At 43.0% G+C, this 21,965-nt stretch overlaps 1 protein-coding gene across 1 annotated transcript in view; it reads left to right on the top strand.

Moving 5' to 3' along the window:
- Window positions 1-6,368: 6,368 nt before the first annotated feature.
- Window positions 6,369-21,965, top strand: part of HIVEP1 (HIVEP zinc finger 1) — a gene marked incomplete at its 3' end in the record, with an annotated part of 137,531 nt that continues 121,934 nt past the window's right edge. Inside the window, exon 1 of the mRNA XM_084227754.1 lies at window positions 6,369-6,664. Coding sequence (XP_084083880.1) covers window positions 6,625-6,664 — 40 coding nt within the window. The 5' untranslated portion in view covers window positions 6,369-6,624. The remainder of the gene's footprint in view (window positions 6,665-21,965) is intronic.

Below are 21,965 nucleotides of genomic sequence, written 5' to 3'. Positions count from 1 at the left end.
GAGGAACCTCCGGGATCTCCGCGTGGCGGTGGCGCTGCCGGGCCGCGCGCTGGGCGGAGGGCCGGGGCCGCGGGGCCGCGCCAGGGGGGAGCCCGAGCAGGGCCGGGCCGGGCGGCCGCGTGGGAACCCGGGCTGGGGACGCGCGGGCGGCGGTGGGAGCGCGGGGCCCGGGGACGCGACCCGACGGCCAAGTCCCGGGACCGGGCCCCTGGGGGGCCCCGCGCTCTCCCCCAAGTGCCCCGCGAGGAAGTGCGTGCAGAGCCTGGCGGTGACACTCCGCTGGCTGGAGCCCCACTCCCGGCCGCACGGCCAGGGGAGGTGCAGCCGGGGAGCCCCGGTCCCCAGCAGCCTCCCTCAGGTTCTTTTTCTGCAAAGTCCAGCCGCCTCCCACCGCTGTTCCAGAATTTTTGACAGTTCTAACTGGGGTTTCCCATTCCCATTTATCTTCTGGTTCATTGCCCCTCACCCCCTCCCACATTCCGTTTATGAGATACATTTTGAGAAATGGTTTAATTTGCCACAAAATATTTAGTGCGAAACTAGTTACTTTTTAGTTGAGCTGAATTTCCCTGCATGCTGGTAACTCGGAGGTTAGACTTGTAGGCAGAATGAGGAAAAGAAGATTTGAAAATAGAAGATGGAAAACTGTTTGGTAGTGTGTGTCTTTCAAAGAAAAGTTTTTATGGTTTGTGCTCATGAAAGTTGAATTGTTAGCAGTTTATTTAACAAAAAGTTCTTTAACAGATTGAAATGACAAAATTAACCTAGTGTAACTCCAAATTGCACATATAATTTGTTAAAAAGTTAACCGCAATGCCAAATGCCATATAAATATTATGTTCACAGTATGTATTTCTGTCATGTTCAACAACGGTTGGGTCAAAAATATTTTCATTCAGTTAGTATTTTTAACTTCCCAACTGACAAAAAGTAGAAGAAATTATCAAACTATCTGAATTCTTATTCTCAGAAAGATTAAGTACACTTCCACATTTGAATAGGTGCTTATTTATTTATTCATTTTTTTGATTTAGATATCCAGGTGGAAAGTTACATTACCTACTTTCTGTAATTGCAATATATTAATGTCATTTTATTTCATAAAATAGCTGATAACATCACGTTGAACATGTAAAAATAGCGTTACTTATTGCAAGGTTGGAATCACAATATGTTAACATTTCAAATTTAGGCAGGTGATGAATGATCTTTGCTGTTTCGACCAAACTTAATTTTGAATAGGCATCACCCTCTCTCCCCTTTACATGACATTGCTTTTGGCTACAAGCTCGCCATTATTGAGTATTTCATTTTTAATCATTGCTATTTTTGATGCGTGAAGCTTTTCTTAGCTCAAGTGTTCTAAAGGTAGGATTTCCTCAAGGGTATCCTAGCAGGAAAAATCTACATGTCTTTATGTAAAACCCCAGAGAACAAAACAATTCTAGATTGCACAGATGGCCAGCGAGGTGGGTGTATGGTCGTTTAGCATTTTTATACCTTAAAAGGGGAAAAAGCACTTTGGTAGAATCTGACAAAGTTTTCCGCATTAATATTTTTAATTTATCATTTTTCTCCCAAGTTCGGCGTGGCTCCTTAGTCACTCTTGTCTGCTTCTTTGGTGCACATGTGCAATTTCTGAGCCCCAAACTTGTAATGTTCTTTAGGTCTAAACCCGAAAACCTGCTCCCCTAGCCCGGGCCAGCCCCTCCTGATTGCGTCCCTGTAGATTTCCACTCCTTGCTTCCTCAGTGCTTTCCAGCAGCCCAGCAGCCGGGGTCAAACTCTGGTTTATGGTAATTACTCCCCTTTCCCCTCTGGTCCTCCCGGGCGTTCCCGGAGCCAGGTCAGCGGCTCAGCCGCGCACCCCTTCTTTCCCGGCGCCGGGGACCTCACCCTCGGGGCGCAGCCGCGAGGCGGACCCTCAAGGGTTAACCGCGCTCGCGGCGCGGGCTCTGGGAACCACCGCCGGCTCAGGAGCGGCCTTTGGAATAACCTTGGCTTTCCTCAGTCTTTTAATAGAACATCCGCCACCAAAAAGTGGTTTCAGTTCGGGTTAACGTTGTCCTCTTCCACCCCCTAAACCAACATCCCCCCCTCCGTTTTTTTAAAGTTGTTTTTCAAAGTTAATGAGTTTCAAGTTTCACAATGACTTTCCCCTTCCCTAACGCGTTGCTGAGGAAACCCCCTTGGGTCCCCCCCTCACCCCCCATCACCCGCCCTCCCTTCTGTACCCTCCCCCTTACGGCCCGGGCGGGGGGCGGGGGCGGGGGCGGGGCTGGGAGACCCCATGACGTCACCGGGCCGGCCCACATCCTGCTTTAGAAAGTAAAGAGACGGTAAAGAGACACTCCCGCCCCGCCCGTCCCCGCCCCTCTTCCCGCACCAACCGCCCCCAACTGCGCGACCCGGCCAGGCCTTCCCGGGGCCGCGTGACCAGCGGGGCCCGCCCCTCCGCCCCCGCCTCCGCCGGGCGCCTGTCCCCCGGCCGGCGCGACCCCGGCTCCCGCCCCTCGCGTCCCTAACCCCGCCCCTCCCCCTCGGGCCGCGCCGCCGCCTCCCTCGCCCCCTCCCGTCCCTGCGGCGGCCGGGCGGGGCGGAGTCGCGGGAGGGCGGGCGGCGGGGGGAGGCGCGGCCCCGGGCCCGCCCAGCCGGGGAGACCCGGGGCTCCAGGCGCCCCGCGGGGCGGGGCGGGGTACCCATCCCGCCCCTACGGCGGGGCCCGGCTGGCGGCCGCGCCGGTCCGGCTGGGCCTCCGCGCCCCGGGTGACCCCGCCCCTCCCCCGCCCAGCCCCCGCCTCGGTTCCCGCCGGGGGACGCCCCCCCGCCTGCGCGTCGCCGCCCGCAGCCTCCCCGCCCCCCGCCCCCGGGGATCCCCTGCCGCCCCGCCCACCCGCGGGAAAGCCTCCGACCTTCGCCCTCCCTCCCCCGAGCCGCCCGGCCCGCGCGCCTCCCGTCGCCCCTAAAGACGCTAAACGTGCCCTACTCTGCCCCGGGGAGAGGTAAAGCCCGCGCCCGCCCGCCTCGCCCCGGGCCCCGGCGCCCCGGGTCGCTCCGTCCCGCCCGGCCGCGGCGCGCACCCCGGCTCGCCGCCCGACTCCCCGTGCGCCCTCCCCGGCGGCGGCGGCGGGCAGGTCGCGGCCGGGGGCGCCGGCGAGCGCGGCCGCCCCCCCCCCCCGCCTGCGGCCCCCGCCCGCGCGCCCCGCGCCCTCCCCCGCCCCCCGGCCGGCTCCCCTGTTTAATATTTCAGCGCCGGGTGGTGTGAGCGCCCGTCGCCGGCCTCTGGGGCGGCTGCTGCCGGCGCGGGGGGCGGGGGGCGCGCAGCCGGGGCGCCGGGCGCCGCGGCGGGAGGAGGCTATGTTTGTGTTTGGGGTTGTCAAGTGAAGGAGGGATCCCTGGCTCCGCCGCCGCGCGGGGGTCGCGGGGATTCGGAGCCGCGGCCGCCGCCATCAGCAGCGCAGCTCCCGGGCCGGCTGCAGCGGCGGCGGCTCCGCCGGGCGTCCGGGCAGCAGGTTCGGCGCGGGCTCCGCGGCGGGGGCGCTGCAGCTGGGAGGGCGGCGGGGGGCGGGGGAAGGACCGCGTCCCCCTCCGCGGGCGGGGGGCGTGCAGGCGCCGCGTGTGTGTGTGTGCGTGTGTGTGCAGCCGCCGACCTTGCGGAGGGGATGGCTGCGTGCGGGAGACACTTGCCACTTCGGGGTGCCCTCGCCGCGCGCGGGCGGCCCGAGCTGCGGTCCTGCGAGGCGAGCAGGTACGGAGGGACCCAGCCTCCCTCCCCGGTTCCCGTCGCAGGCGCATTTTGCAGGGGGGTGGGGGGTGAGGGAGACCAGGCCTCGGCTTCCCAACCTCCGGGCTTTGTGGCTTGCTTTTCCTTTCGTTCTTTGCGCTAAGTGCATGTTTACTCCCAGCCACCTGGGTAGTTTCTTTCCGGGTTGAGAGTCCGCGCCTGCAGCAGTTTGCAAGGGGGCGGTGGGTTTGGGCGGGTCGCCGCGGCTCGCCTTGGGGTCGGGCTGGGTGAGGAGTTGCTGCCCTAGAGGGGAGGGGGCAGTGGCGAAGCTGGCGGCGAGGAGGAGTCTGAGGGCTGCCGCGCTCGCCTCCTCTCGTCCTCGTCCTCCTCCGGCTCTCCGCATCCTCTCCGGGCTCCTTCCCGAGCTGGCACCTCCATTCCCCCCTCCTCCTGGCATGCGAAGCGCTTTGTTCAGTGCAGCGTTGCAGAGGGGTTTTCCCAGGCTCCGCCCTCCACATTCATTCATGTTTTTCCTCCTTGCAACTGTCTTTACGCTTTTTGATCGTGTCATGTTTTTACTCCATGTAGTATTTATTTCTTTCCTGCCAAGAAACGGTTTATCACTCGTCCTGGCCGCTACAGTGGTGCTAGCCTTGAAAATGCCCACTGTCTCCCCCACAAGGGTTTGTACGTGGGATGGGCAGCGAGGGACAGTGGTTAGGCAACGAACTGGGGAGCTGAACGCTGTTACGGATTGGAAATTTGCGTAGTTCACCTTTGTGCTCCTGATCCTGTGGGATCACACGATTGTATTACAACCGGAGTTCACGCTTAAAAAAAAACTTCCAAATATCGTCACTATTTTAAAGCTTTTAAGTTCAGGGAGGGACGTAGCGGTGCATTCGCACATAGTGTTTGACTCTAATGACAGGGACTTGTCTATTGAGATGAGAAGCTTCGTGAATTTGATGGTGGTTGTATGTAGTGCAGTGACTTGAGGAACCATATCTTACGTAGATCAATTAGCTCAGTGCTAGATGAAATGTATATAGTATTTCACACTCATCCCCATGCAGTTAAAAGTATTGCAAATATTTCTGGGCAGTGTCGACATAATAGCCATATTGGGGATAAAATACTGAAGTTATTGTTGCCTTTTCTTTATTTTTTTTTCCCTTGCTGTAATGAAACCGTAAGTTTTTATGTCTCATACTAGGAAATTAGATAGTCTTTTCCTTATAGGCTTTCTTCAGGAGAATTAATATTAGAGTATTTTTGTGTGCCAGGCAGTGAACAAAGCATCTACATTGTTTAGTCCTCACAACAACCCTTTGAGTTGGATACTATTTTCTCATTTCACACTAGAAACTAGATCTTCTGATCTGAAACTAGGAGGGGCATCTGATCTTCAGAGAGGTTAAGTAACTTGAAGAAGGTCATACAGTAAGGGATAAAGCCTGTCTTGAACCCAGTCTGCTTTGACATCCAATTAAAAAGTCATGACTTGTTGCACTATCCAGCCTTTTGAATAAAGCCTGGAGAGGTTTCCACTGAGGAAATAAGCACCTAGAGTAACTGGGTAATGTGGTGTCTTATTCCTTCTTTGCTGACCATGGCAAGTTAGTTACTCTCTCCCCATCTTCTGTGTCAAATAGGTAAATAATAGCTACCTTACCAGTTGTTATTTGCATTCAATTAGATGATGTGTCCCAATGTATTTAGACATTCAGTAGGCATACTCATTCTTCTAAAGTACTAACTATAAGAAAAGTTCTAAACAAAGCATTCCTCTTCCATTCTTGTATCTTTGCTTAGTGATTAAACATAATTTAATGTTTAACATAATGGACTTTGCTTATTAGCTTTATAGCTGGAAGTTAAAACTGAAATTTTAGCTCTAGGATCCTTAAGAATCTTGTGGAAGGTGACTCATTTGGGAAAGGAGATGATTAGGTTTGGGATGATTACAGTTTCGGCATATTGTATTTCAGATTACTCTTTTCAAAATGCGTAAATCAGAACAGTCTAGGTTGCAGTAAGAAATAACTCATAAACCTTATTTATTTAAAACAAAAAGTGTCTCCTTAATTGTTAATGCCACCTGATTATGCTGGGTTAGCAGGAGCTCAATTGTATTGTTAGATTCACTGTCTAGATCAATACCTCTCTGCCCCATGACGGAGGGAAAAGCTCTGGAGCACTTTCCTTTCATAATTATATAAATGCTCCAGCTTGGAATTGATGCTTGTCTGTGGCACTCAGGGCATTAGCTGAACTGGTCACACATTCTAGTGAAACACAGGAAGATAGAAAAGTACCATATTACCATGCACCTAGAAGGGGGAATTGGAGTAATTGGGGAGCAGCCAAAATAGCAACCACATGTATTAACTGAATTACCTTAGTAAAACAAGATGAATGAGACACAACCCCTGTCCCCAAAGAGCTAATGAATAGGAGTCCTATATTAAGTGTGACTATTCCTTATATAGCCTGTTACTATATTTTAATTATACCCAGTAATGTTACTTTGAAACACAACTCAGTTAATTTTTCACTCTTCTCTGATAAAGGTACAGTGATTTTAATTTTTTTTTCTGGTTTCCTAATGAGAAAGCCCAAATTGCCAAAATGACCTGTTTTATGTTTAATTAAGATTTGGTAAGTAACATTTGGCAGTGATCATTAGCTTGATTACCTCTTGTTGAGTTTAAGGGTAGTGGATGCACTAAGTCATAACTTGAAATCTTTTTCTTTTGATGGTAGTAAATGTGATTTTTGTTTTTTTTCCTTTCAGCACATGGACTAAGTGATGAATGTTGAGTTTATGGAGCTACCTTTTTGTGATCTGCTCTTCCTACAATTTATAAGAAGAAAGAGGGGTCTCTGAATCAAAGAAGATGCCTCGAACCAAACAGATTCATCCCAGAAATCTAAGAGGTAAGGCTCTGCATGAAATAGAAGTGAAGTATAAGTATTTCTGGTGGCAGCCATGGCTGTCGCTTGTCAACCCTGATCCGTGTCAAGCTTCAGGGGTGTTGGTTCCACGTTTTATGCATTCCCCTTGACTTTGCACAGTTTGTCTCGGGAGATGCTTATAAATACTTGTTGAATGAATGAATTGAATTTGACATAATTTCAGTGCTTTCTCAGCCATTAAATGTGGGTATTAAAGTCTGAGATATACTGTCTCAACAGGAACCATATTTGGATCAAGGAATCTGAAATTAATGGTTGAATATTCTTTTTTTTTTTTTTAAAGATTTATTTATTTATTTATACATACAAGCATTGGGTACAGTCAGAAGCGTGGGAGGGTGAGAGCATTCACCAGGGCCAGAGCGGGGAGCAGAGCAGGCAGAAGGACCGAAGTACACTGCTGAGGGGAGCAGTGGGCGGCAGGAGGGGTCTGTGCGCCATGTGGGACCCTTCTCCAGTGGCTGGGGAGCAGCCGGGGAGCGAACTGGCGCTGCAGAGGCTGCGGGCAGCTTCGCAACCCAGCGCTTAACCGCTGCACCACTGGGGAGGCCCGAGGTTGAATATTCTTTACCAACTCATTCAAGATGAATTTTTTTCCTCCCCTCCCCCATGCTCATTTGAGATTTGGTTTTGTACTGTGCTACACGTTAGATTAGTAAGAAGTGAAGGGAGTTGTAGTTGATATTCTCAGAGATCATTATTTTCAGGCTTGGAGGCAGACTGACTTATTTTCTATGAGGAAGCAATTGTCCAAAAATGTATGTACTATATGTTTCATACCGAGATGAAAAAAAAAAGGAGTGTTTTCACTTTAACTGTGAAGGGATAGTTTAATATTAGGAAAATAAGCTTATTTTAGCTTATTGTTTTAAGAGATTGTTGTTTTGAAGTATTTCATCAACCAGGAATAGCAGTTATCTTCTATATTTAACTTTAGTAGATGAGGAAGTAGTAGTATTAAGCAATGAACTGTTAAATAAAATTCCAAACTGATGAGATCGTCTTATGGAATATTTGCTGTTACAGAAAAAAGAAATTCTCAGATACATGTAAGATAAGAAAGGACTTAAAAATCGAACAAATAAATGGAAAATGCTCCTGATGAAATAAATGTGGTCAGTCACTGCAAGGTGATAATTGAAAATGTCAATTTTGTGGCCTCCCACTTAAATCTGAAAACAGTGCTTTTCCTGCCTAAAAGAGTGTTAGAAATTTTGGAATTGGCAGGTTCCTCAGCCCAAGTGAATTGGTGAATATAGTACCAGTGTTCAGTGAGGTGAGGAATTAAATGGAGAATGTTAAGCAGTTTGTGCTGAAGTCTGATTTTTCAGAGTTATAGAAAATGTTGAAAATTGAAATTGTTTCCCTGTTTCCCTCTGTAGAATCTGTACTACCAAAAGTAGGGGCCTTTTCTCATTTACTGCTCTTAGACCTCTGCACCTTCAAGTGCCTGCTGAAGTGGGCATGCGGAGTCCTGAGCCCAGCTGCTATAGTCCTTCTATCCATAGAGGGCAGCCTGGGGGCCAGCAGGTGCTCAGCTCAGCACAATTCCTGGCAGCTGATGGGAGTCCAGATATTTGTTGAATGAAGGGAGGTAGTGTTCTTTAGGCTATAAATAATGTTTTTTATATTTAAAATATATGCTGTAATAGTCTAGGTAACATGGATGCCCAGAACGGTGCAGATTTTTAGACCATGTATTCTTTTTTCAAAATTTATTTATTTTCTTACATCATTGTTAGTTTTAGTACAGCATTTGACTTTTCCCCTCAGGTGCAGTCCCCAAAGTTCTCCCACCACCACAGCACCGAGACCCATCACCACAGTCCCTTGTGCTCTTCCCTCCCCTGATTTGACTCCTTTCCTCTCCCCTTCCCTGCTGTATGCCTCAGACTGTGGTCAGCCTGTTAGTTTTTAGATCATAGACTCTTTTCCTTTGTATAGCAAATAAATATACAACCCAACAGATACTTGTTAAATGCCTTTCATGTGTGCTGTTCCAGGTACTAGAGATAAAATGGTAATGAAACTTACAACCTTAAAAGGACCGTAGACTTAATAAGCGGTGATAGGTAAGCATGTAACTCTGCTACTAAGATAAGGTAAAAGCAAGGAGGTATGGATGTTCTACAGGGATAGGGATCCTATTATCCTTGTTTGGAGTGGGGCAGATAGTGATTTAGGGACAGAAAATAACACCTCATTGGGGTTCTGTCATGTAATTTTGGGGAACTTGAGGGAATCTCATTCATCCTCCATTACTAGAGGATAAGAGGGAAAGAAAGTAAAGATTAGAGTGGGAGATTAGGAGGAATCACATCATGAGGGTCCATCAAATCTGAGCCTAAATTTAGTATGTAGAATTTATAGAGTTAAAAGTTTTAATAGGAAAACTTGTTTTCTAAAATTAGTATTTTTTTTAATGTTTTCTAGGAGAACTTGAAATAAATTGAATTGTGGCCTATCAGCCAGAGTGTAGAACGTTGCTTGACCAAGGCAATTATGAACTCTCAGCCACTAAAGAAAAGATCAGAGTAGATTAGCATAAGATAGCCTAGTAAGGACTGGTAGGTGGCACCAGCAGACTTGCCAGACCTAGGGGAGGAGTAACATTGACTCCGAGTAGTGGAGAGCTTCATGGAAGAGGTGACCATCTGAGCTAGTTACCTCACCCAGAGAGGAATAAGGGAGAAAATATTCTGGTTGGGAGAATTCAGATATGAAAAGCACAAAGGCAAGAGAGTGCCAATGTGTAACACTTTAAAAATCTCTTTTCCTTCTAAAAATGTGTTTGAAGGCCTCCCCAGTGGCGCAGCGCCGTGCTGTGAAGCTGTGTGCAGCCTCTGCAGCACAGGTTCGATTCCCAGCCGTCAAGGGAGAAACCCACATGGTGGGGCAGATCTCTCCTGCCTTGCCTGCTGCTCCCCTCAGCAGTGTCTTCAGTCCATCTGCCTGTTCTGTTCTACTCTGTCTCTGGTGAATTCTCTCACCTCCCATGCCTCTGACCTGTTCCCCAGTTCTTGCATAAATAAATAAAATCTTAAAAAAAAAAGTGTTTGAGGACTTCATCTCTAGGCACAGTTTGGGGGGATTAATGTAAGCAGGTAAACATTAACAGTAAAAATTTGTTAGTACTTATTTTGTATCTCACATGACAGGATATCATGTTTGTTTTACTTGACCTGTGACCCACTGCTTTGGCTTATAGAAGACCTAATTCATAAAGTTAGCTGTGAAATTGGAGAGAGGAAATCAGAAAACCAGAAAGGGAGTAATAGCCCAGCTTGCTGTGAGGAGTACTGTGCTCATAGTACTCAGGCTGTTAGGTTAGGAGTTTTCATTAAACACATCACCTCTTTCTAGACTGAATTTTTTGGAAAATAGTTTGTGAAATACTGGTCTTAGTTTGGTAATTTAGTAATGATGAAAGATTTATACTTAAAAAATTCAAATTATGTTTATTGTGCTTGCATGATAGTTTTAATTCTTAATGTAAATTTTCTTTGATTTATTCTTGGTTTTTCAGCTGGGAGAGTCCTGTGGCTATTCAAAACCACAGGATAAGCATAATGTAACTTTCTGAAATAATGAATTTACCTGTATCTTTATGTGAGTATGTACACAAGGATCTTTCAGGGAGGATTATATAAAATTTGCAGGGATTTAAAGTTAGGCATTCATAAGCTATCATCCAATAAGGAGATGAGATTTGCCCTTCTCTGATGTTAGAGGTTCTTAGTGGAAAAGTATGAAGAGAACTGACATGCTAAGGCCAGGACCTAAATTTGGGCCATAACTGACCTGATGGATAATCTCTACAGCTTATAAGAGCGGGCTTTGTTGAATTCCAGTCTTTTGGCTCTTGGCTATATAAACCAGTTAGAACCTTTTTCGTTGGTGCTTGTTTGCCTGATGCGGGTAGGTCAAGTTTAACAGCAGCCTGTTTTTTGTGAGGTTGAATAAAACATTTCAGAACGTGAGAGAAGCATTTGATGTTCAAAAGATAGCTTTGTATGTTGTCAGAGATTCGCTAGAGAAGTGTTCTTGGCCAATTCTAGGGCCAGAGCCCCTGTGAGTGGCCTTGATGAATATGACAGCAGGGCAGTCCCCTTCCCCATCGGTCATTCTTTACTGATCACTTGTCTCCATTGCCTTCCCAGGTCTTTGTGTGGTCTCAGGCAAAATGGAGGGAGGAACCAGGGCACTAGCAGGCACCATGTGTCAGTCCTCTTAACTAAGAATGCTGCTTTTGTGCTATGCCAGTTGTCATTGAGAATGTGTATCAAAGTTTTAAAAATGTTTCACTTTTTTTTTTTTTTAAAGATTTATTTTTGCATACAAGAGCTGGGATACAGGCCAGAGATGTGGGGCAGGGGTGGGGGTGTGTGTGTGAGAGGATCCACCAGAGACAGAACGGGGAACAGAACAGGCAGTCTGATTACTGAAATACACTGCTGAGGGGAGCCGCTGGTGAGACAGGAGAGGTCTGCCTCGCCATGTGGGTTTCTCCCTGGCCAGCCAGGGATTGAACTTGTGCTGCAGAGGCTGTGGATTGCTTCATAGGCGGTGCTTAACCCCTTGTGCCACCAGGAAGGCCCTTATTTGTTTTTGACCTAGTGTTTCACAGATTCTTTAAGATCAGGAAGTCATTGTGGAAAATACTAAATGTTAACCTTATGTGAAACATATTTTGAAAATTTGATGTAGCTGTTTTTTGTTTTTATTGCTTGAGTGCATTTAACTTTGAACATGCTATAGAGTTGGAGCGTTTTTCTTTCCCTCTGAGAGCCGTCTTATTATCATGTGAGAAGTAATTAAGAGGCATGTGGGGTCTGTGGATGTCCATCACTCTATGAGATGAAGTCTGAAGTCCTGACTGAGTTTGGCTCGGAGAAACTGTCCACGCTGTGATCTTCTTGTTCTGCATTGAGTCTGATAACTAGTGCCATTTCAGGAGCTCAGCATGCATATCCAGCATGGATGCTTGCTCCTCTTTTTCTAAATATCTCAGTCCCCTTCCCATTTTCATTATGTTTTCTCTGTGTTCGAGGTCTCACTAGGAAAATTTCACTTCTTTGAGATTTTTCCCCTTTCCTACTCTTCTCTGTCCATCACACCTTCTCGTAACATACAGTGGGCCTCCATTTCTTGCGTTTACAGGTGCCTTATTGTACTTGAATATTGCATCGCAACTGTTCTCCTACATTTCTATCATCTTAGCTGGATACAAAATTTTATATGTCAAAACTAGAGGGTTAAAGTTGATTTGTACTCAAGACATTTGTTTACTGTTTCAAACCTCAGGTAGTAAATGCTTCTTCCAATATTTAATAGTTTCTAAAATGGTTGTAATGCAAAATTTAAATTGCGTGAACAAACCAACCAAGTAGTTGTTATTAATTTGTTTTATATGAGGTTTTGCCATAGGACCTAGACTTTATTCCTTTTGTGTATTTAATATAATGGTAAAGTGTTTGACCTCTTGCTATGGCTGGCTGGCTGTGTGGCCTTGGGCTAGTTGGGAGTGTTGCTATCCTCCCCTGTAAAACAGGGCTAATGTGTGAAGATTAGATGACATGGGAAGTATAAGCATTTGGCACAATGCCTGATACTGGGTAAATACTCACTAAAGAGATCTGTTACTTTTTATTAAAAAAACTGGCTTATGTCAAACTGGGGTTGCCTGTGCTTTGCAAACAAAGGAAACTGAGGAATATCTATATGAAACCTTTAGCTGCATTTTGATGCTGCATAAAGAAAGCTGCATCTGTGCTCAGCATTGATTATAGATAATATCTTTTCTGACTACTCAGGTTTTGGAAGTGAAAGATAAGTACAGAAAATAATTTTGGGAGGAAAATTCTTACCCATTGTACCTCCTCCATTTGTTCACCCAGACTCATTCATGCCTTGCTTCATTTTTGACAATATTGAATGAAGTTATTTGTCCTGTCTGTATTTAGCTTTCAGGGAACTGATTGGAAAGTCGTCTATTTTAATATGACTGAACTGTTACAAAACTGTCCATGTTATGCATATGTGGGATTGAAGTGAACTGCTGTAGTTATTTAGGGTCTGAGAAGGTGCTGTTTCTCTACCTTCTGCTTTCCTCATGTGTGAAGCTAAAGAAAAGAAACAACCCAGATTTCAGAAGTAATCTGATTAATATGAGTATTTTCATTTGCTATCACTGTTTGGGTTCACTCTAGTGGTTGTTTTATAAAGTCATTTACCATGAATAAAATTTTGTGTTTTCTTGTTATGTGGGATTATCTTGTTGAGCTTATAAGTAGAGTAGGCTTAATTTTAATGATTTTCAGATGGAATTCCAGCTGTTAATGCATCATTTTTTCCACATTTGAATGTTAGGTCAATGATTCTATGCTGACAGCCTTAAAATTTGAAAAGTCAGAAACCTTATAGAGAAAACAACCCCACAGTGTATTAAAAATTGTATATGATTGTACCTAGAAAGGAAATAACAACTTAAAAAGTAGTTTTTGAGGACATAGGTGGAAAAGCTAGCAAAGTCATCAAGACCTATCATGTAAGTAGATGATATTATTTAATTTGACTATGATAAAAATAGAAAAATAGATTTAATATAACAGGTCACTTTTTTCAGATAATTATTTTTAGCTCATGTTGAGAGCTTATTTAATGATTTTTTGAATGCTTATTAATATTAACCAAATGTCTTTTTTTAAAAAAAGCAAATACAAAATGTATTGAAATAATGTGATTAATCAGAGTAATGATTTTATTTTAGAACATCTTTGCACAAAATACATTCTGATGAGGTATAATTTTATCTTATCATAGAGTAGAAAAATAGATAATGAGCCTAAAAGTCCTATCATGTATGTATGTATATACATTTTTCGCCTTTATGTTTAGAGTGCAGTATACTCTGTGTGGTCAGACAGGAAGTGTAGGTGATGGTTTGAGACATTACTGCCAACTGGGAACTGGGGAGATGGCTGAGACAGTCCCCCAAGACCATGCAGGATCTTATCTCAGTAATGCAGACTCTTCTGTAACAGATGCAAGATAAATTTCATACCATGTCTGACCAGGTCATTGGAAGAGTTGATGATGTGAGTAGTCACATCAACGACCTGGAGAGAAATATTGGGGACCTCATAACACTGGCTGGGCTGGAAGAGCTGGAATGGGAAACAGATGCCTGCCACACAGAAGAGCTATGGTTGCTTTTACACTGAAATCTGGAACACCATTTTTACAAGCCAAGAGAACATCAAATGGTTTTTTGCAACTAACTCCTATGTGTTGACAGGTTTTATATTATAAAGTGTGCATTGTTCTTCTCACCTACTATACAGCTAGTTTATAGAGTGATTCCTGCCCCCCCCCCTCAGTTTCTTGAACATGGCATCTTCATATCTCTGACCATGGTCAGTTGTCCTGTTAAATATTAGACACTAAAACAGGTGGTTACTGGGTAAAATTGTCAAATGTTTAGTGGTAAAAAAAAAAAAAAAAGCTGTGTAATTGGACAAGTCTGGGCTAAAGTTGATTCTTGTGTTACCTGAAAAATATTTTGTGAATAAATTGCTTTATTTTTTTATTCACATATGTAATTCTTTTTTTTTTTTTTAAATCACAGTTTTTTGTTTTTTTTTAAAGACTTTTATTTTTTCTTTTTATACAAGAACCGGGGTATAAGCCAGATGTGCAGGAGGGTGAGAGGATTCACCAGACACAGCGGGCAACAGAAAAGGCAGACCGAAATACACTGCTGAGGGGAGCAGTGGGCGAGACAGGAGAGGTCTGCCACTCCATGTGATTATCTCTCTGGCCGGCCAGGATCCAACCTGCGCTGCAGAGGCTGTGGACAGCTTCACAGTGTGGCGCTCAACCGCCTGCGCCACCAGGGAGGCCCCACATATGTAATTCTTTTAAAATATATTTTAAAAGATTTATTTATGCATACAAGAACTGGGGTCCAGGCCAGATGTGCAGGACGGTAAGAGGATTCACCAGACTCACAGTGGGCAACAGAACAGGCAGACTGACCCAAATACACTGCTGAGGGGAGCAGCGGGTGAGACAGGAGAGGTCTGCCATGCCATGTGGTTATCTTGCTGGCCCTCCAGGTTCTAACCTGCACTGCAGAGGCTGTGGACACCTTCACAGTGCTGCACTCAACTGCCTGCGTCACCATGGGAGGTCCTAATATATTTTAAGAGGATGCTTTTGCATATTGCTAGGATTTTCTTATAAAGCAGTTGATGTTTGCATTACTGTTAGTCATTGTGTGCTACAGCCCAAAAGATATAACCACATAGGTTCATTTCTTCTCAATTTTCTTAGTAATTCTTTCAGAGGTAAGGGTTTTTGATCACTAAACATTGCAATTTTTTTTTTTAAGATTTATTTATTTATGCATACAAGAACTCCAGTATAAGCTAGAGGTAAAAAGGGGGTGAGAGGATTCATCACAGAGAGAGGGGAGGAGAACAGGGAGATCTACTGAAATATACTGCTGAGGGGAGCAGCAGGCAAGGCAGGAGAGGTCTGCTGCACCATGTGGATTATCTCCCTGGCCAGGATCAAACTCATGCTGCAGTACCTGGTGATAGCTTGATAGCACTGTGTCTTTAACCCATGTGCCAGCAGGGAGGCACTAAGTGTTGCATTTTGACTTTTTTTCTTTACAACTTAAAAAATGAAAAGTTTTCAGAAAGTTTTTCGAAATTTGCTGTGATGAATTTTGTTCTAGAAGATATTTTAAGGCTGTGTTACCATGCAAAAGTGTGCGTGTGTATATGTATATATAAAATACAAAATAAATAGTTGCTTACTATGTGAATAGCAGCCCCTAATTCCCTAAGAATTATCTAATTAACTGATACAAAGCTTGATTTTTATGTGCTTATGTGCACTTTATATTTCTATGTACTGATGTGATTATAGTATGAATTTGCTCAAACATACTTACTGTTTTGCATTTTGAGGTGTGCTTATATGTGCTTATTGTCCAACTCTTTCAGATTGGCCAGAAAGGAGGAAGATAAGATTAACATATAACTGCTTAGTAGTGACAGTATCCAACTATAGAAAAAGATTAAACATACAATTGGGGCAGTGTTTGATAGTTTAAAAATAAATAAAAATTAACTGAGCTGGTACACAGGGACCCCGAAAGGTAGTTAAACAGTGCCAGTGCTGTGCCAGGGGTTGCTCTTATATTGCTAGCTTTTTATATGCCTATCCAAGAGAATTATAAGTTTGAAAACTGGGAAGGAGAGACTTTAGAGGTCATTGTGTTCACCTTCCTCATTTTACAGATGAGAAAGTTGGCCAGAGACATTTCAGTGAGTTAAGTGAGTTGACTTTGTGCAGCTTGTTTGTATCTTGTTTGCTTCTGGGTGGTACAAAAGCAGTCCCAGAATACTCTTTGGATGTGTTAATTTGCTCAAAGAATGTTTACAGTACTGTTAAGTCATTTTGTGCATTAGCCCAGAGAAAATCAGTTGTTTTGCGATTTTGGCAGAAGAAAAGAATGGGGGGGCAAATCATATAGAAATTTTCAGTGTTTTTGGAAGATATATCACAGGCTAGGGGCCAAATTATATTATTTTGAAATTAAAGAACAACTGTACAAAGAGAATTTTTTAGGGCTGTGAAATTATTCAGTGTGATATTATAATGATGGATTATTATTACACATTTGTCCAAACCCATAAATGTGCAACACCAAGATGAACCCTAATGCAAACTGTGTTTCGGGGTAGGTTCATCAATTCTAACAAATGTATCACTCTAGTGGGAGATGTTGATGGAGGGGATGCTGTGCATGTGTGTAAGCAGACTGTGCAGGTTAGTTTTGCTATGAACCTAAAACTGTGCTGTAAAATAAAGTGTATTTTTTTTAGAAAACAGAAGTACTTCCACCTAGGTTTAGTATGATTGATTGACATCATAAAATAGGAAGATTAAATTATTGAGGCAGTCTCTTTCCCACTCTTTTTTTTTTTTTTTTTGAATTACAGAAAATCTTTGTGCATGTGAACAAATTAACAAGAAAGCTATATATGACCTTGAGGAAATAACTTGAATTTAGTATCTGTATAGAGAGCAAGTCATGGGAGTAGGCAGGGCTTGGGCAGAACGATGTTGATCTATAATTTCCTTTGTAGCTTAAATAGCTGTTATTCTAGGGAATGGGTTAGTAAACTGTATCTAGAGGTTCTAGAGGTCAAATACAATTTTTTGTAAATACAGTTTTATTGGAACACAATCTTGCCCCTTCATTTACATATTGTCTGTGATTGCTTTCATGCCACAGAAGCAGAGTTGAGTAGTTGCAAATCGGCTCACAGGGTCTAAAATATTTACCTAACCTTTTTTTTTTTTTAATATCAATGGGGCCTCCCTGGTGGCACAAGAGGTTAAGTTTCAGCACTATTTTATTTTTTTTGAAGATTTTTATTTATTTATTTATACAAGCACTGGGTACAGTCAGAAGCGCGGGAAGGTGAGAGAATTCACCAGAGCCAGAGCGGGAAACAGAACAGGCAGACTGACGATATGCTGCTGAGGGGAGCAGCGGGTGGCAGGAGAGGTCTGCCCGCCATGTGGGACCCTCACCCGGTGGCTGGGATTGAACTGGTGTTGCAGAGGCTGCGGGCAGCTTCTCAGCCCAGCACTCAACAGCTGCGCCACCGGGGAGACCGTTACCTAACCTTTATAGAAAAAGTTTGCTGACCTTGTCTAGGAAATAGGTGAGACTTAGATTATTTGGTTGTAAAAACTCCATTATGTTGAGAATAAGTAGGAATGCTTTATCTTTTTATAGAGGCCTGTAGGAAAGAATTATAGGAAACCTAGAACTGCTTTAATAGTGAAGGGTTCTTTGTCTGCCAAGCATGGTAAGGGAATTCTCACTTGTTCGGGAAGTTCCTTTGCTTGTGGTACTAAGATGAATGTAGAGCTTCAAGGGATTGAATTGGTCTTTCCAGAAATTTTCTGTTGTTCTTGCTGTTTTGATGCCAGGATTATGAGTTTCCACCCAAAGGATCTAAGTGGGCAGGGAGCCAGCTGTTTTTTCTAATTGTGCTGTCTCTATTCACCTGTATATTTAACTCATAGTGGTAGAAAAGGAGCACAAGCAGCAATGTTGTACACCATGTTTGTTTTTAAAGATTTATTTGTTTATGCATACAAGAGCTGGGGTGCAGGCCAGAGGTTTGTGGGTGAGAGTATTCACCAGAGACAGAGTGGGGAGCAGAACAGGTGGATTGACTGAAATACACTGCTACGGGGAGCAGCGGGCAAGGCAGGAGAGGTCTGCTGCACCATGTGGGTCACCTCCCTGGCCAGGGATCGAATGTGCTGCAGTGGCTGCAGATAGCTTTGTAGTGCTGTTTCTTAACCCCTTGCGCCACTGCCACCAGGGAGGCCCTCAGATGTCTTATAAAGGATTATTTTTCAGAAAAAGAAAGCTGCCTTTGAGAGTGGCCCCTTCTGAAAAATAGACCCTCCGAGATAGTTCAGTGACTTTGAGTGGTCGACTGAGAATGTGACCTTGAGAATGGTCATGGTCATCTGAGTGACAGCTGCCACGGACACATTAAAGCGTTATGATTTGTACTTATTTTTTGAGAACATGATTAAACTGGTATATCTGAATTCTCAATATTCCCTGCAACACTGTCTTTATTCTCCAAGTAATTCTCTATTTCTGGTGCTTTTGGCATATGGGATAAGAGTGAGTAGAGAAAATGTTACTTTTGTGTTCTGGTTTTGTTTTACTTTATTTTGCTTAAGTTAAATATGTTAAGGAAAGGCTTGATTCAGTTCATCATAGCTGTTTCAATGGTTTGAGAAATACTTTTGAAAACAGCGTTAATTCTTCATAGACATATTGGGACATAGCTTCTTTATTTTGGTCCATGCCAGTGTTAGCAACATGCTCAAAAAATGGTATGAGAATCAATAGCTGTTAATGTTTCTTTTTAAACAGGAAACAGGACCAATCTATAGCAAAGTGTGGTAAAAACGAAGGGCTGCTTTGGCCACAACACTCAGAGACCTCTGAACTTTCATAGGCCCTGCTGTGATGTCTTGGACATTATAGCTGAAGACATAAAGACCACAATTACTTGCATAAGAAAGTCCAGATGGCTGTGCAAACACTTGATAAGTGAACATATAAGTAAATATATTTTACATTTAGTAAAACTTTATTCAGTGAACATTGAGTAAACATGTATGAGAAGCCTTATGACTGTGACAGAGGGGTTGCATGCATTATTTGGCTTTCTGTATATTTTGATGGAATTAATTCATATTTGTGATGAGATCCATGCTAGCATCTTGGATGAGCTAGAGTTTGCATTAATTTTGTATTTGGCCATACACTATTTTATGGAAAGAATGCAAAGAATGCCCTTTTCAGTCTCCAGACAGAAGTTAGTTGCCTCAGTCAAGCTACTGCACAATGTGTTTTTTTTTTTTTTTTGGTAATGTTATTACTAAGACATAATTTATGTGCAATAAAATGCACCCATTGTAACTCATTTAAGTTGAATCATATTCAGTCAATTTATGGAGTCATACAACTTTTGCCACAATCCAGCTTTAGAACATGTCTCCCTATCCCCAAATTTCCCTAAACCCGTTAGTCAAGCTTTGCTTCTACCACCAGCTCCAGGTAACTTTTGGTCTACTTTCTGGCTTTTTTACATTTGCCTTTTCTGTACATTTAATATAATAGGGTCACACAATTTATAGTCTTTCATGTCTAGCTTTTTAGCACAGTGTATTTGAGATTCATCTACATTGTAATATGTATCCAGAGTTTTGTTACCTTTTATTGCTTAGTAACAGTCTATTGTATAAGTATATCACATTTGTCCATTTACCAATTGATGGACATTTGGGTGGTTTTGACTGTTAGGAAGAATGTTGCTGTAAGTAATTGTGTCCAAGTCTGCAGCTAACTGGAGTGTTCAGTAGAGACCTCTTAGGTCAAATTGGTCATGAACATCTGTTTTACATGATATTATTAAGGCGATTCCAGCTGTCTTAGAGTTTCTGTTTGCTTAATGTATCTTTCTCTATTCCTTTTACTTTGAACCTAAGGTTTATCTCTTTTGGACACGAAATTGCTCTTTTTTCCAGTTTGACAATTTGTTTTTTGAATATCCCATTCACATTAATGTTAATTATTGTTATTGTTGAGTTGATGTCTGCCACATTGCTCTTTTTCCATTTGCTTCATACTTTTGTTCTTTCTGCCCTTTTTTACATGTATAGTTTTCACTAATTTTTGCTATAATTTTGAGTGTTTTTCTTGGTGGTGGTTCTAGAGATTGTAATGTACACCTTAATGTATTAACTATCTATTTGAGAATACTACTAATTGAACCTTGATAAAATATAGAACCTTTGTTCCAGTTTGTTCTCTTTTTTCTTTATGCTATTATTGTCATACACATTTGATTCTTGTATGTTACAAACCCAGCTGTATAGTATTAAGTTATGGCTATATACAATCTTAGGCTTTTCAAATAATTTAATATAAAAAAATTAGGAGTCTGATATGTACCCACATATTTACCATTTTTGGCACTCATTTTTTTCCTGTCGATTTGCGTTATTGTCAGTATCATTTCCATTCAACTTGAAGAACTTTCCTGCAGGGTATTTCTTATACAGCATGTTTTCTAGCAATAAATTCTCTTTTTAGAAAAATCATGAATATTTCCTTTTTTCTTTTTCAGTTTTGGAATGTAAATTTATGGTTATAGAATTCCTGACTCCTAGTTTTGCTTTTTTCCACCAACATTCTTAACAACCGGTCTCCTGGCCTCTGCTATTTCTGATGAGAAGTCTGCTATTCATTGTCTTGCTTTTCTCTGCATAAGAAGTTGGTTTTTGCCTGCCACTTCCAAGTTTTTCTCTTTGCCTTTACCTTCCTGAAGTTTGAGTGCTGTGAGTTTAGAATGGAATTTCCTAGTGTTTATCATATTTGGGACTTTATCATATTTATCATATTTCTGATTTTCTTGTATATGGCGATTAATGGTTTTGTCTATTTCATCAAATTTGGAAAGCTTTAGGCCATTATTTCTTCAGATATTTTTTCTGCTCCTTTATCTTCCCCTATTACACCTGTGTTGGTAAACTTGGCATTCTGTCATAGATCTCTGAAGCTCTGTTCATTTTTCTTTGTGCTTTTCCTTGCTGTTGCCCATGTTGGTTAATTTTTATTGATCTGTCATCAACTGTACTTTTTTTTGTGGTAGCCCAAATTTGCTATTAAATGCCTCTAGTAAACTTCCTTTCATTTCTTGTACTTTGCAACTTCAGGATTTTCATTTGCTTCTCTTTTTTATAATTTATATTTCTTTATTGATATCTCTATTTTTGTATTATGCTTTATTTTAATTCTTTAAACATCGTTTCCTTCAGTCCTTTGAATGCATATCTTCATATAATAGCTACTTGGATGTCAGAACTCATTACATCTAACATCTGTGGACACTGAAAACAGTTTCTAGTGACTGTTTTTTCCCATAAGTTTGGGTTACCCTTTTTTATTTCACTTCATGTATCTAGATTTTTTGTTGACTTTTACATTCTATTCAATAAATAATATATTGTAGCAACTCTGGATTCTGAGTGGTCTGCTCATGATTCTGATTCTGGTCTCCACAGGTTGTTTTTTTGTTGTTTTGTTTGTTTGTTTATGTGCCTGGAATTAATCTCCAAGACTTGTCTCTCTCATATGATGTGTCTCCTCATGTCTCTGTTCAGTTTTGTTGTTGTTGTTGTTGTTGTTGTTACTTTTAAGCCCAGCTTCCTAGGGTCAGGCTTGTGGTAGCATAGCTTTAGTTGTGCTCAGCCCAAGATCGATCAGTGGTTGACCTGGTAAAGTTAGTAAGGCTTTTTACTCTCTGCTAATGGATCTGTGTGGACTGGGGGGCACGTTCAAATTTCAGGCTGTTTTTTTGTCTGCCCAGGCTTTTACTTTCAGCTGTATTCTGTTGTGTCATCTTTGTGTGTAGGTGTGAGCTCTGTTGGCAAGGGATGTGCAGGTGGCCTGAGTCCACTCTGACATCTAATGATCATGCAGAATCTCTGGTCAGCCTGGTCAGCTGTGGAGAGTTTATCTGGCTACTGTGGTTGTCTCACCTCCAGAACTCCCCATTAAATCCTTGCACATCCTCTGGTCACTTATCTTGCACAGGACTTCAGCCGCAGACTAGTAGAGCCTCAGGGCTTCATGTTC

The sequence above is a fragment of the Talpa europaea genome (genome assembly GCF_964194135.1).
Source record: "Talpa europaea genome assembly, chromosome: 2".
Classification (NCBI taxonomy): Eukaryota; Metazoa; Chordata; class Mammalia; order Eulipotyphla; family Talpidae; genus Talpa; species Talpa europaea.
Note: the sequence above shows the minus strand (reverse complement) of the source record. Positions and strands in the feature narration are given on the sequence as shown.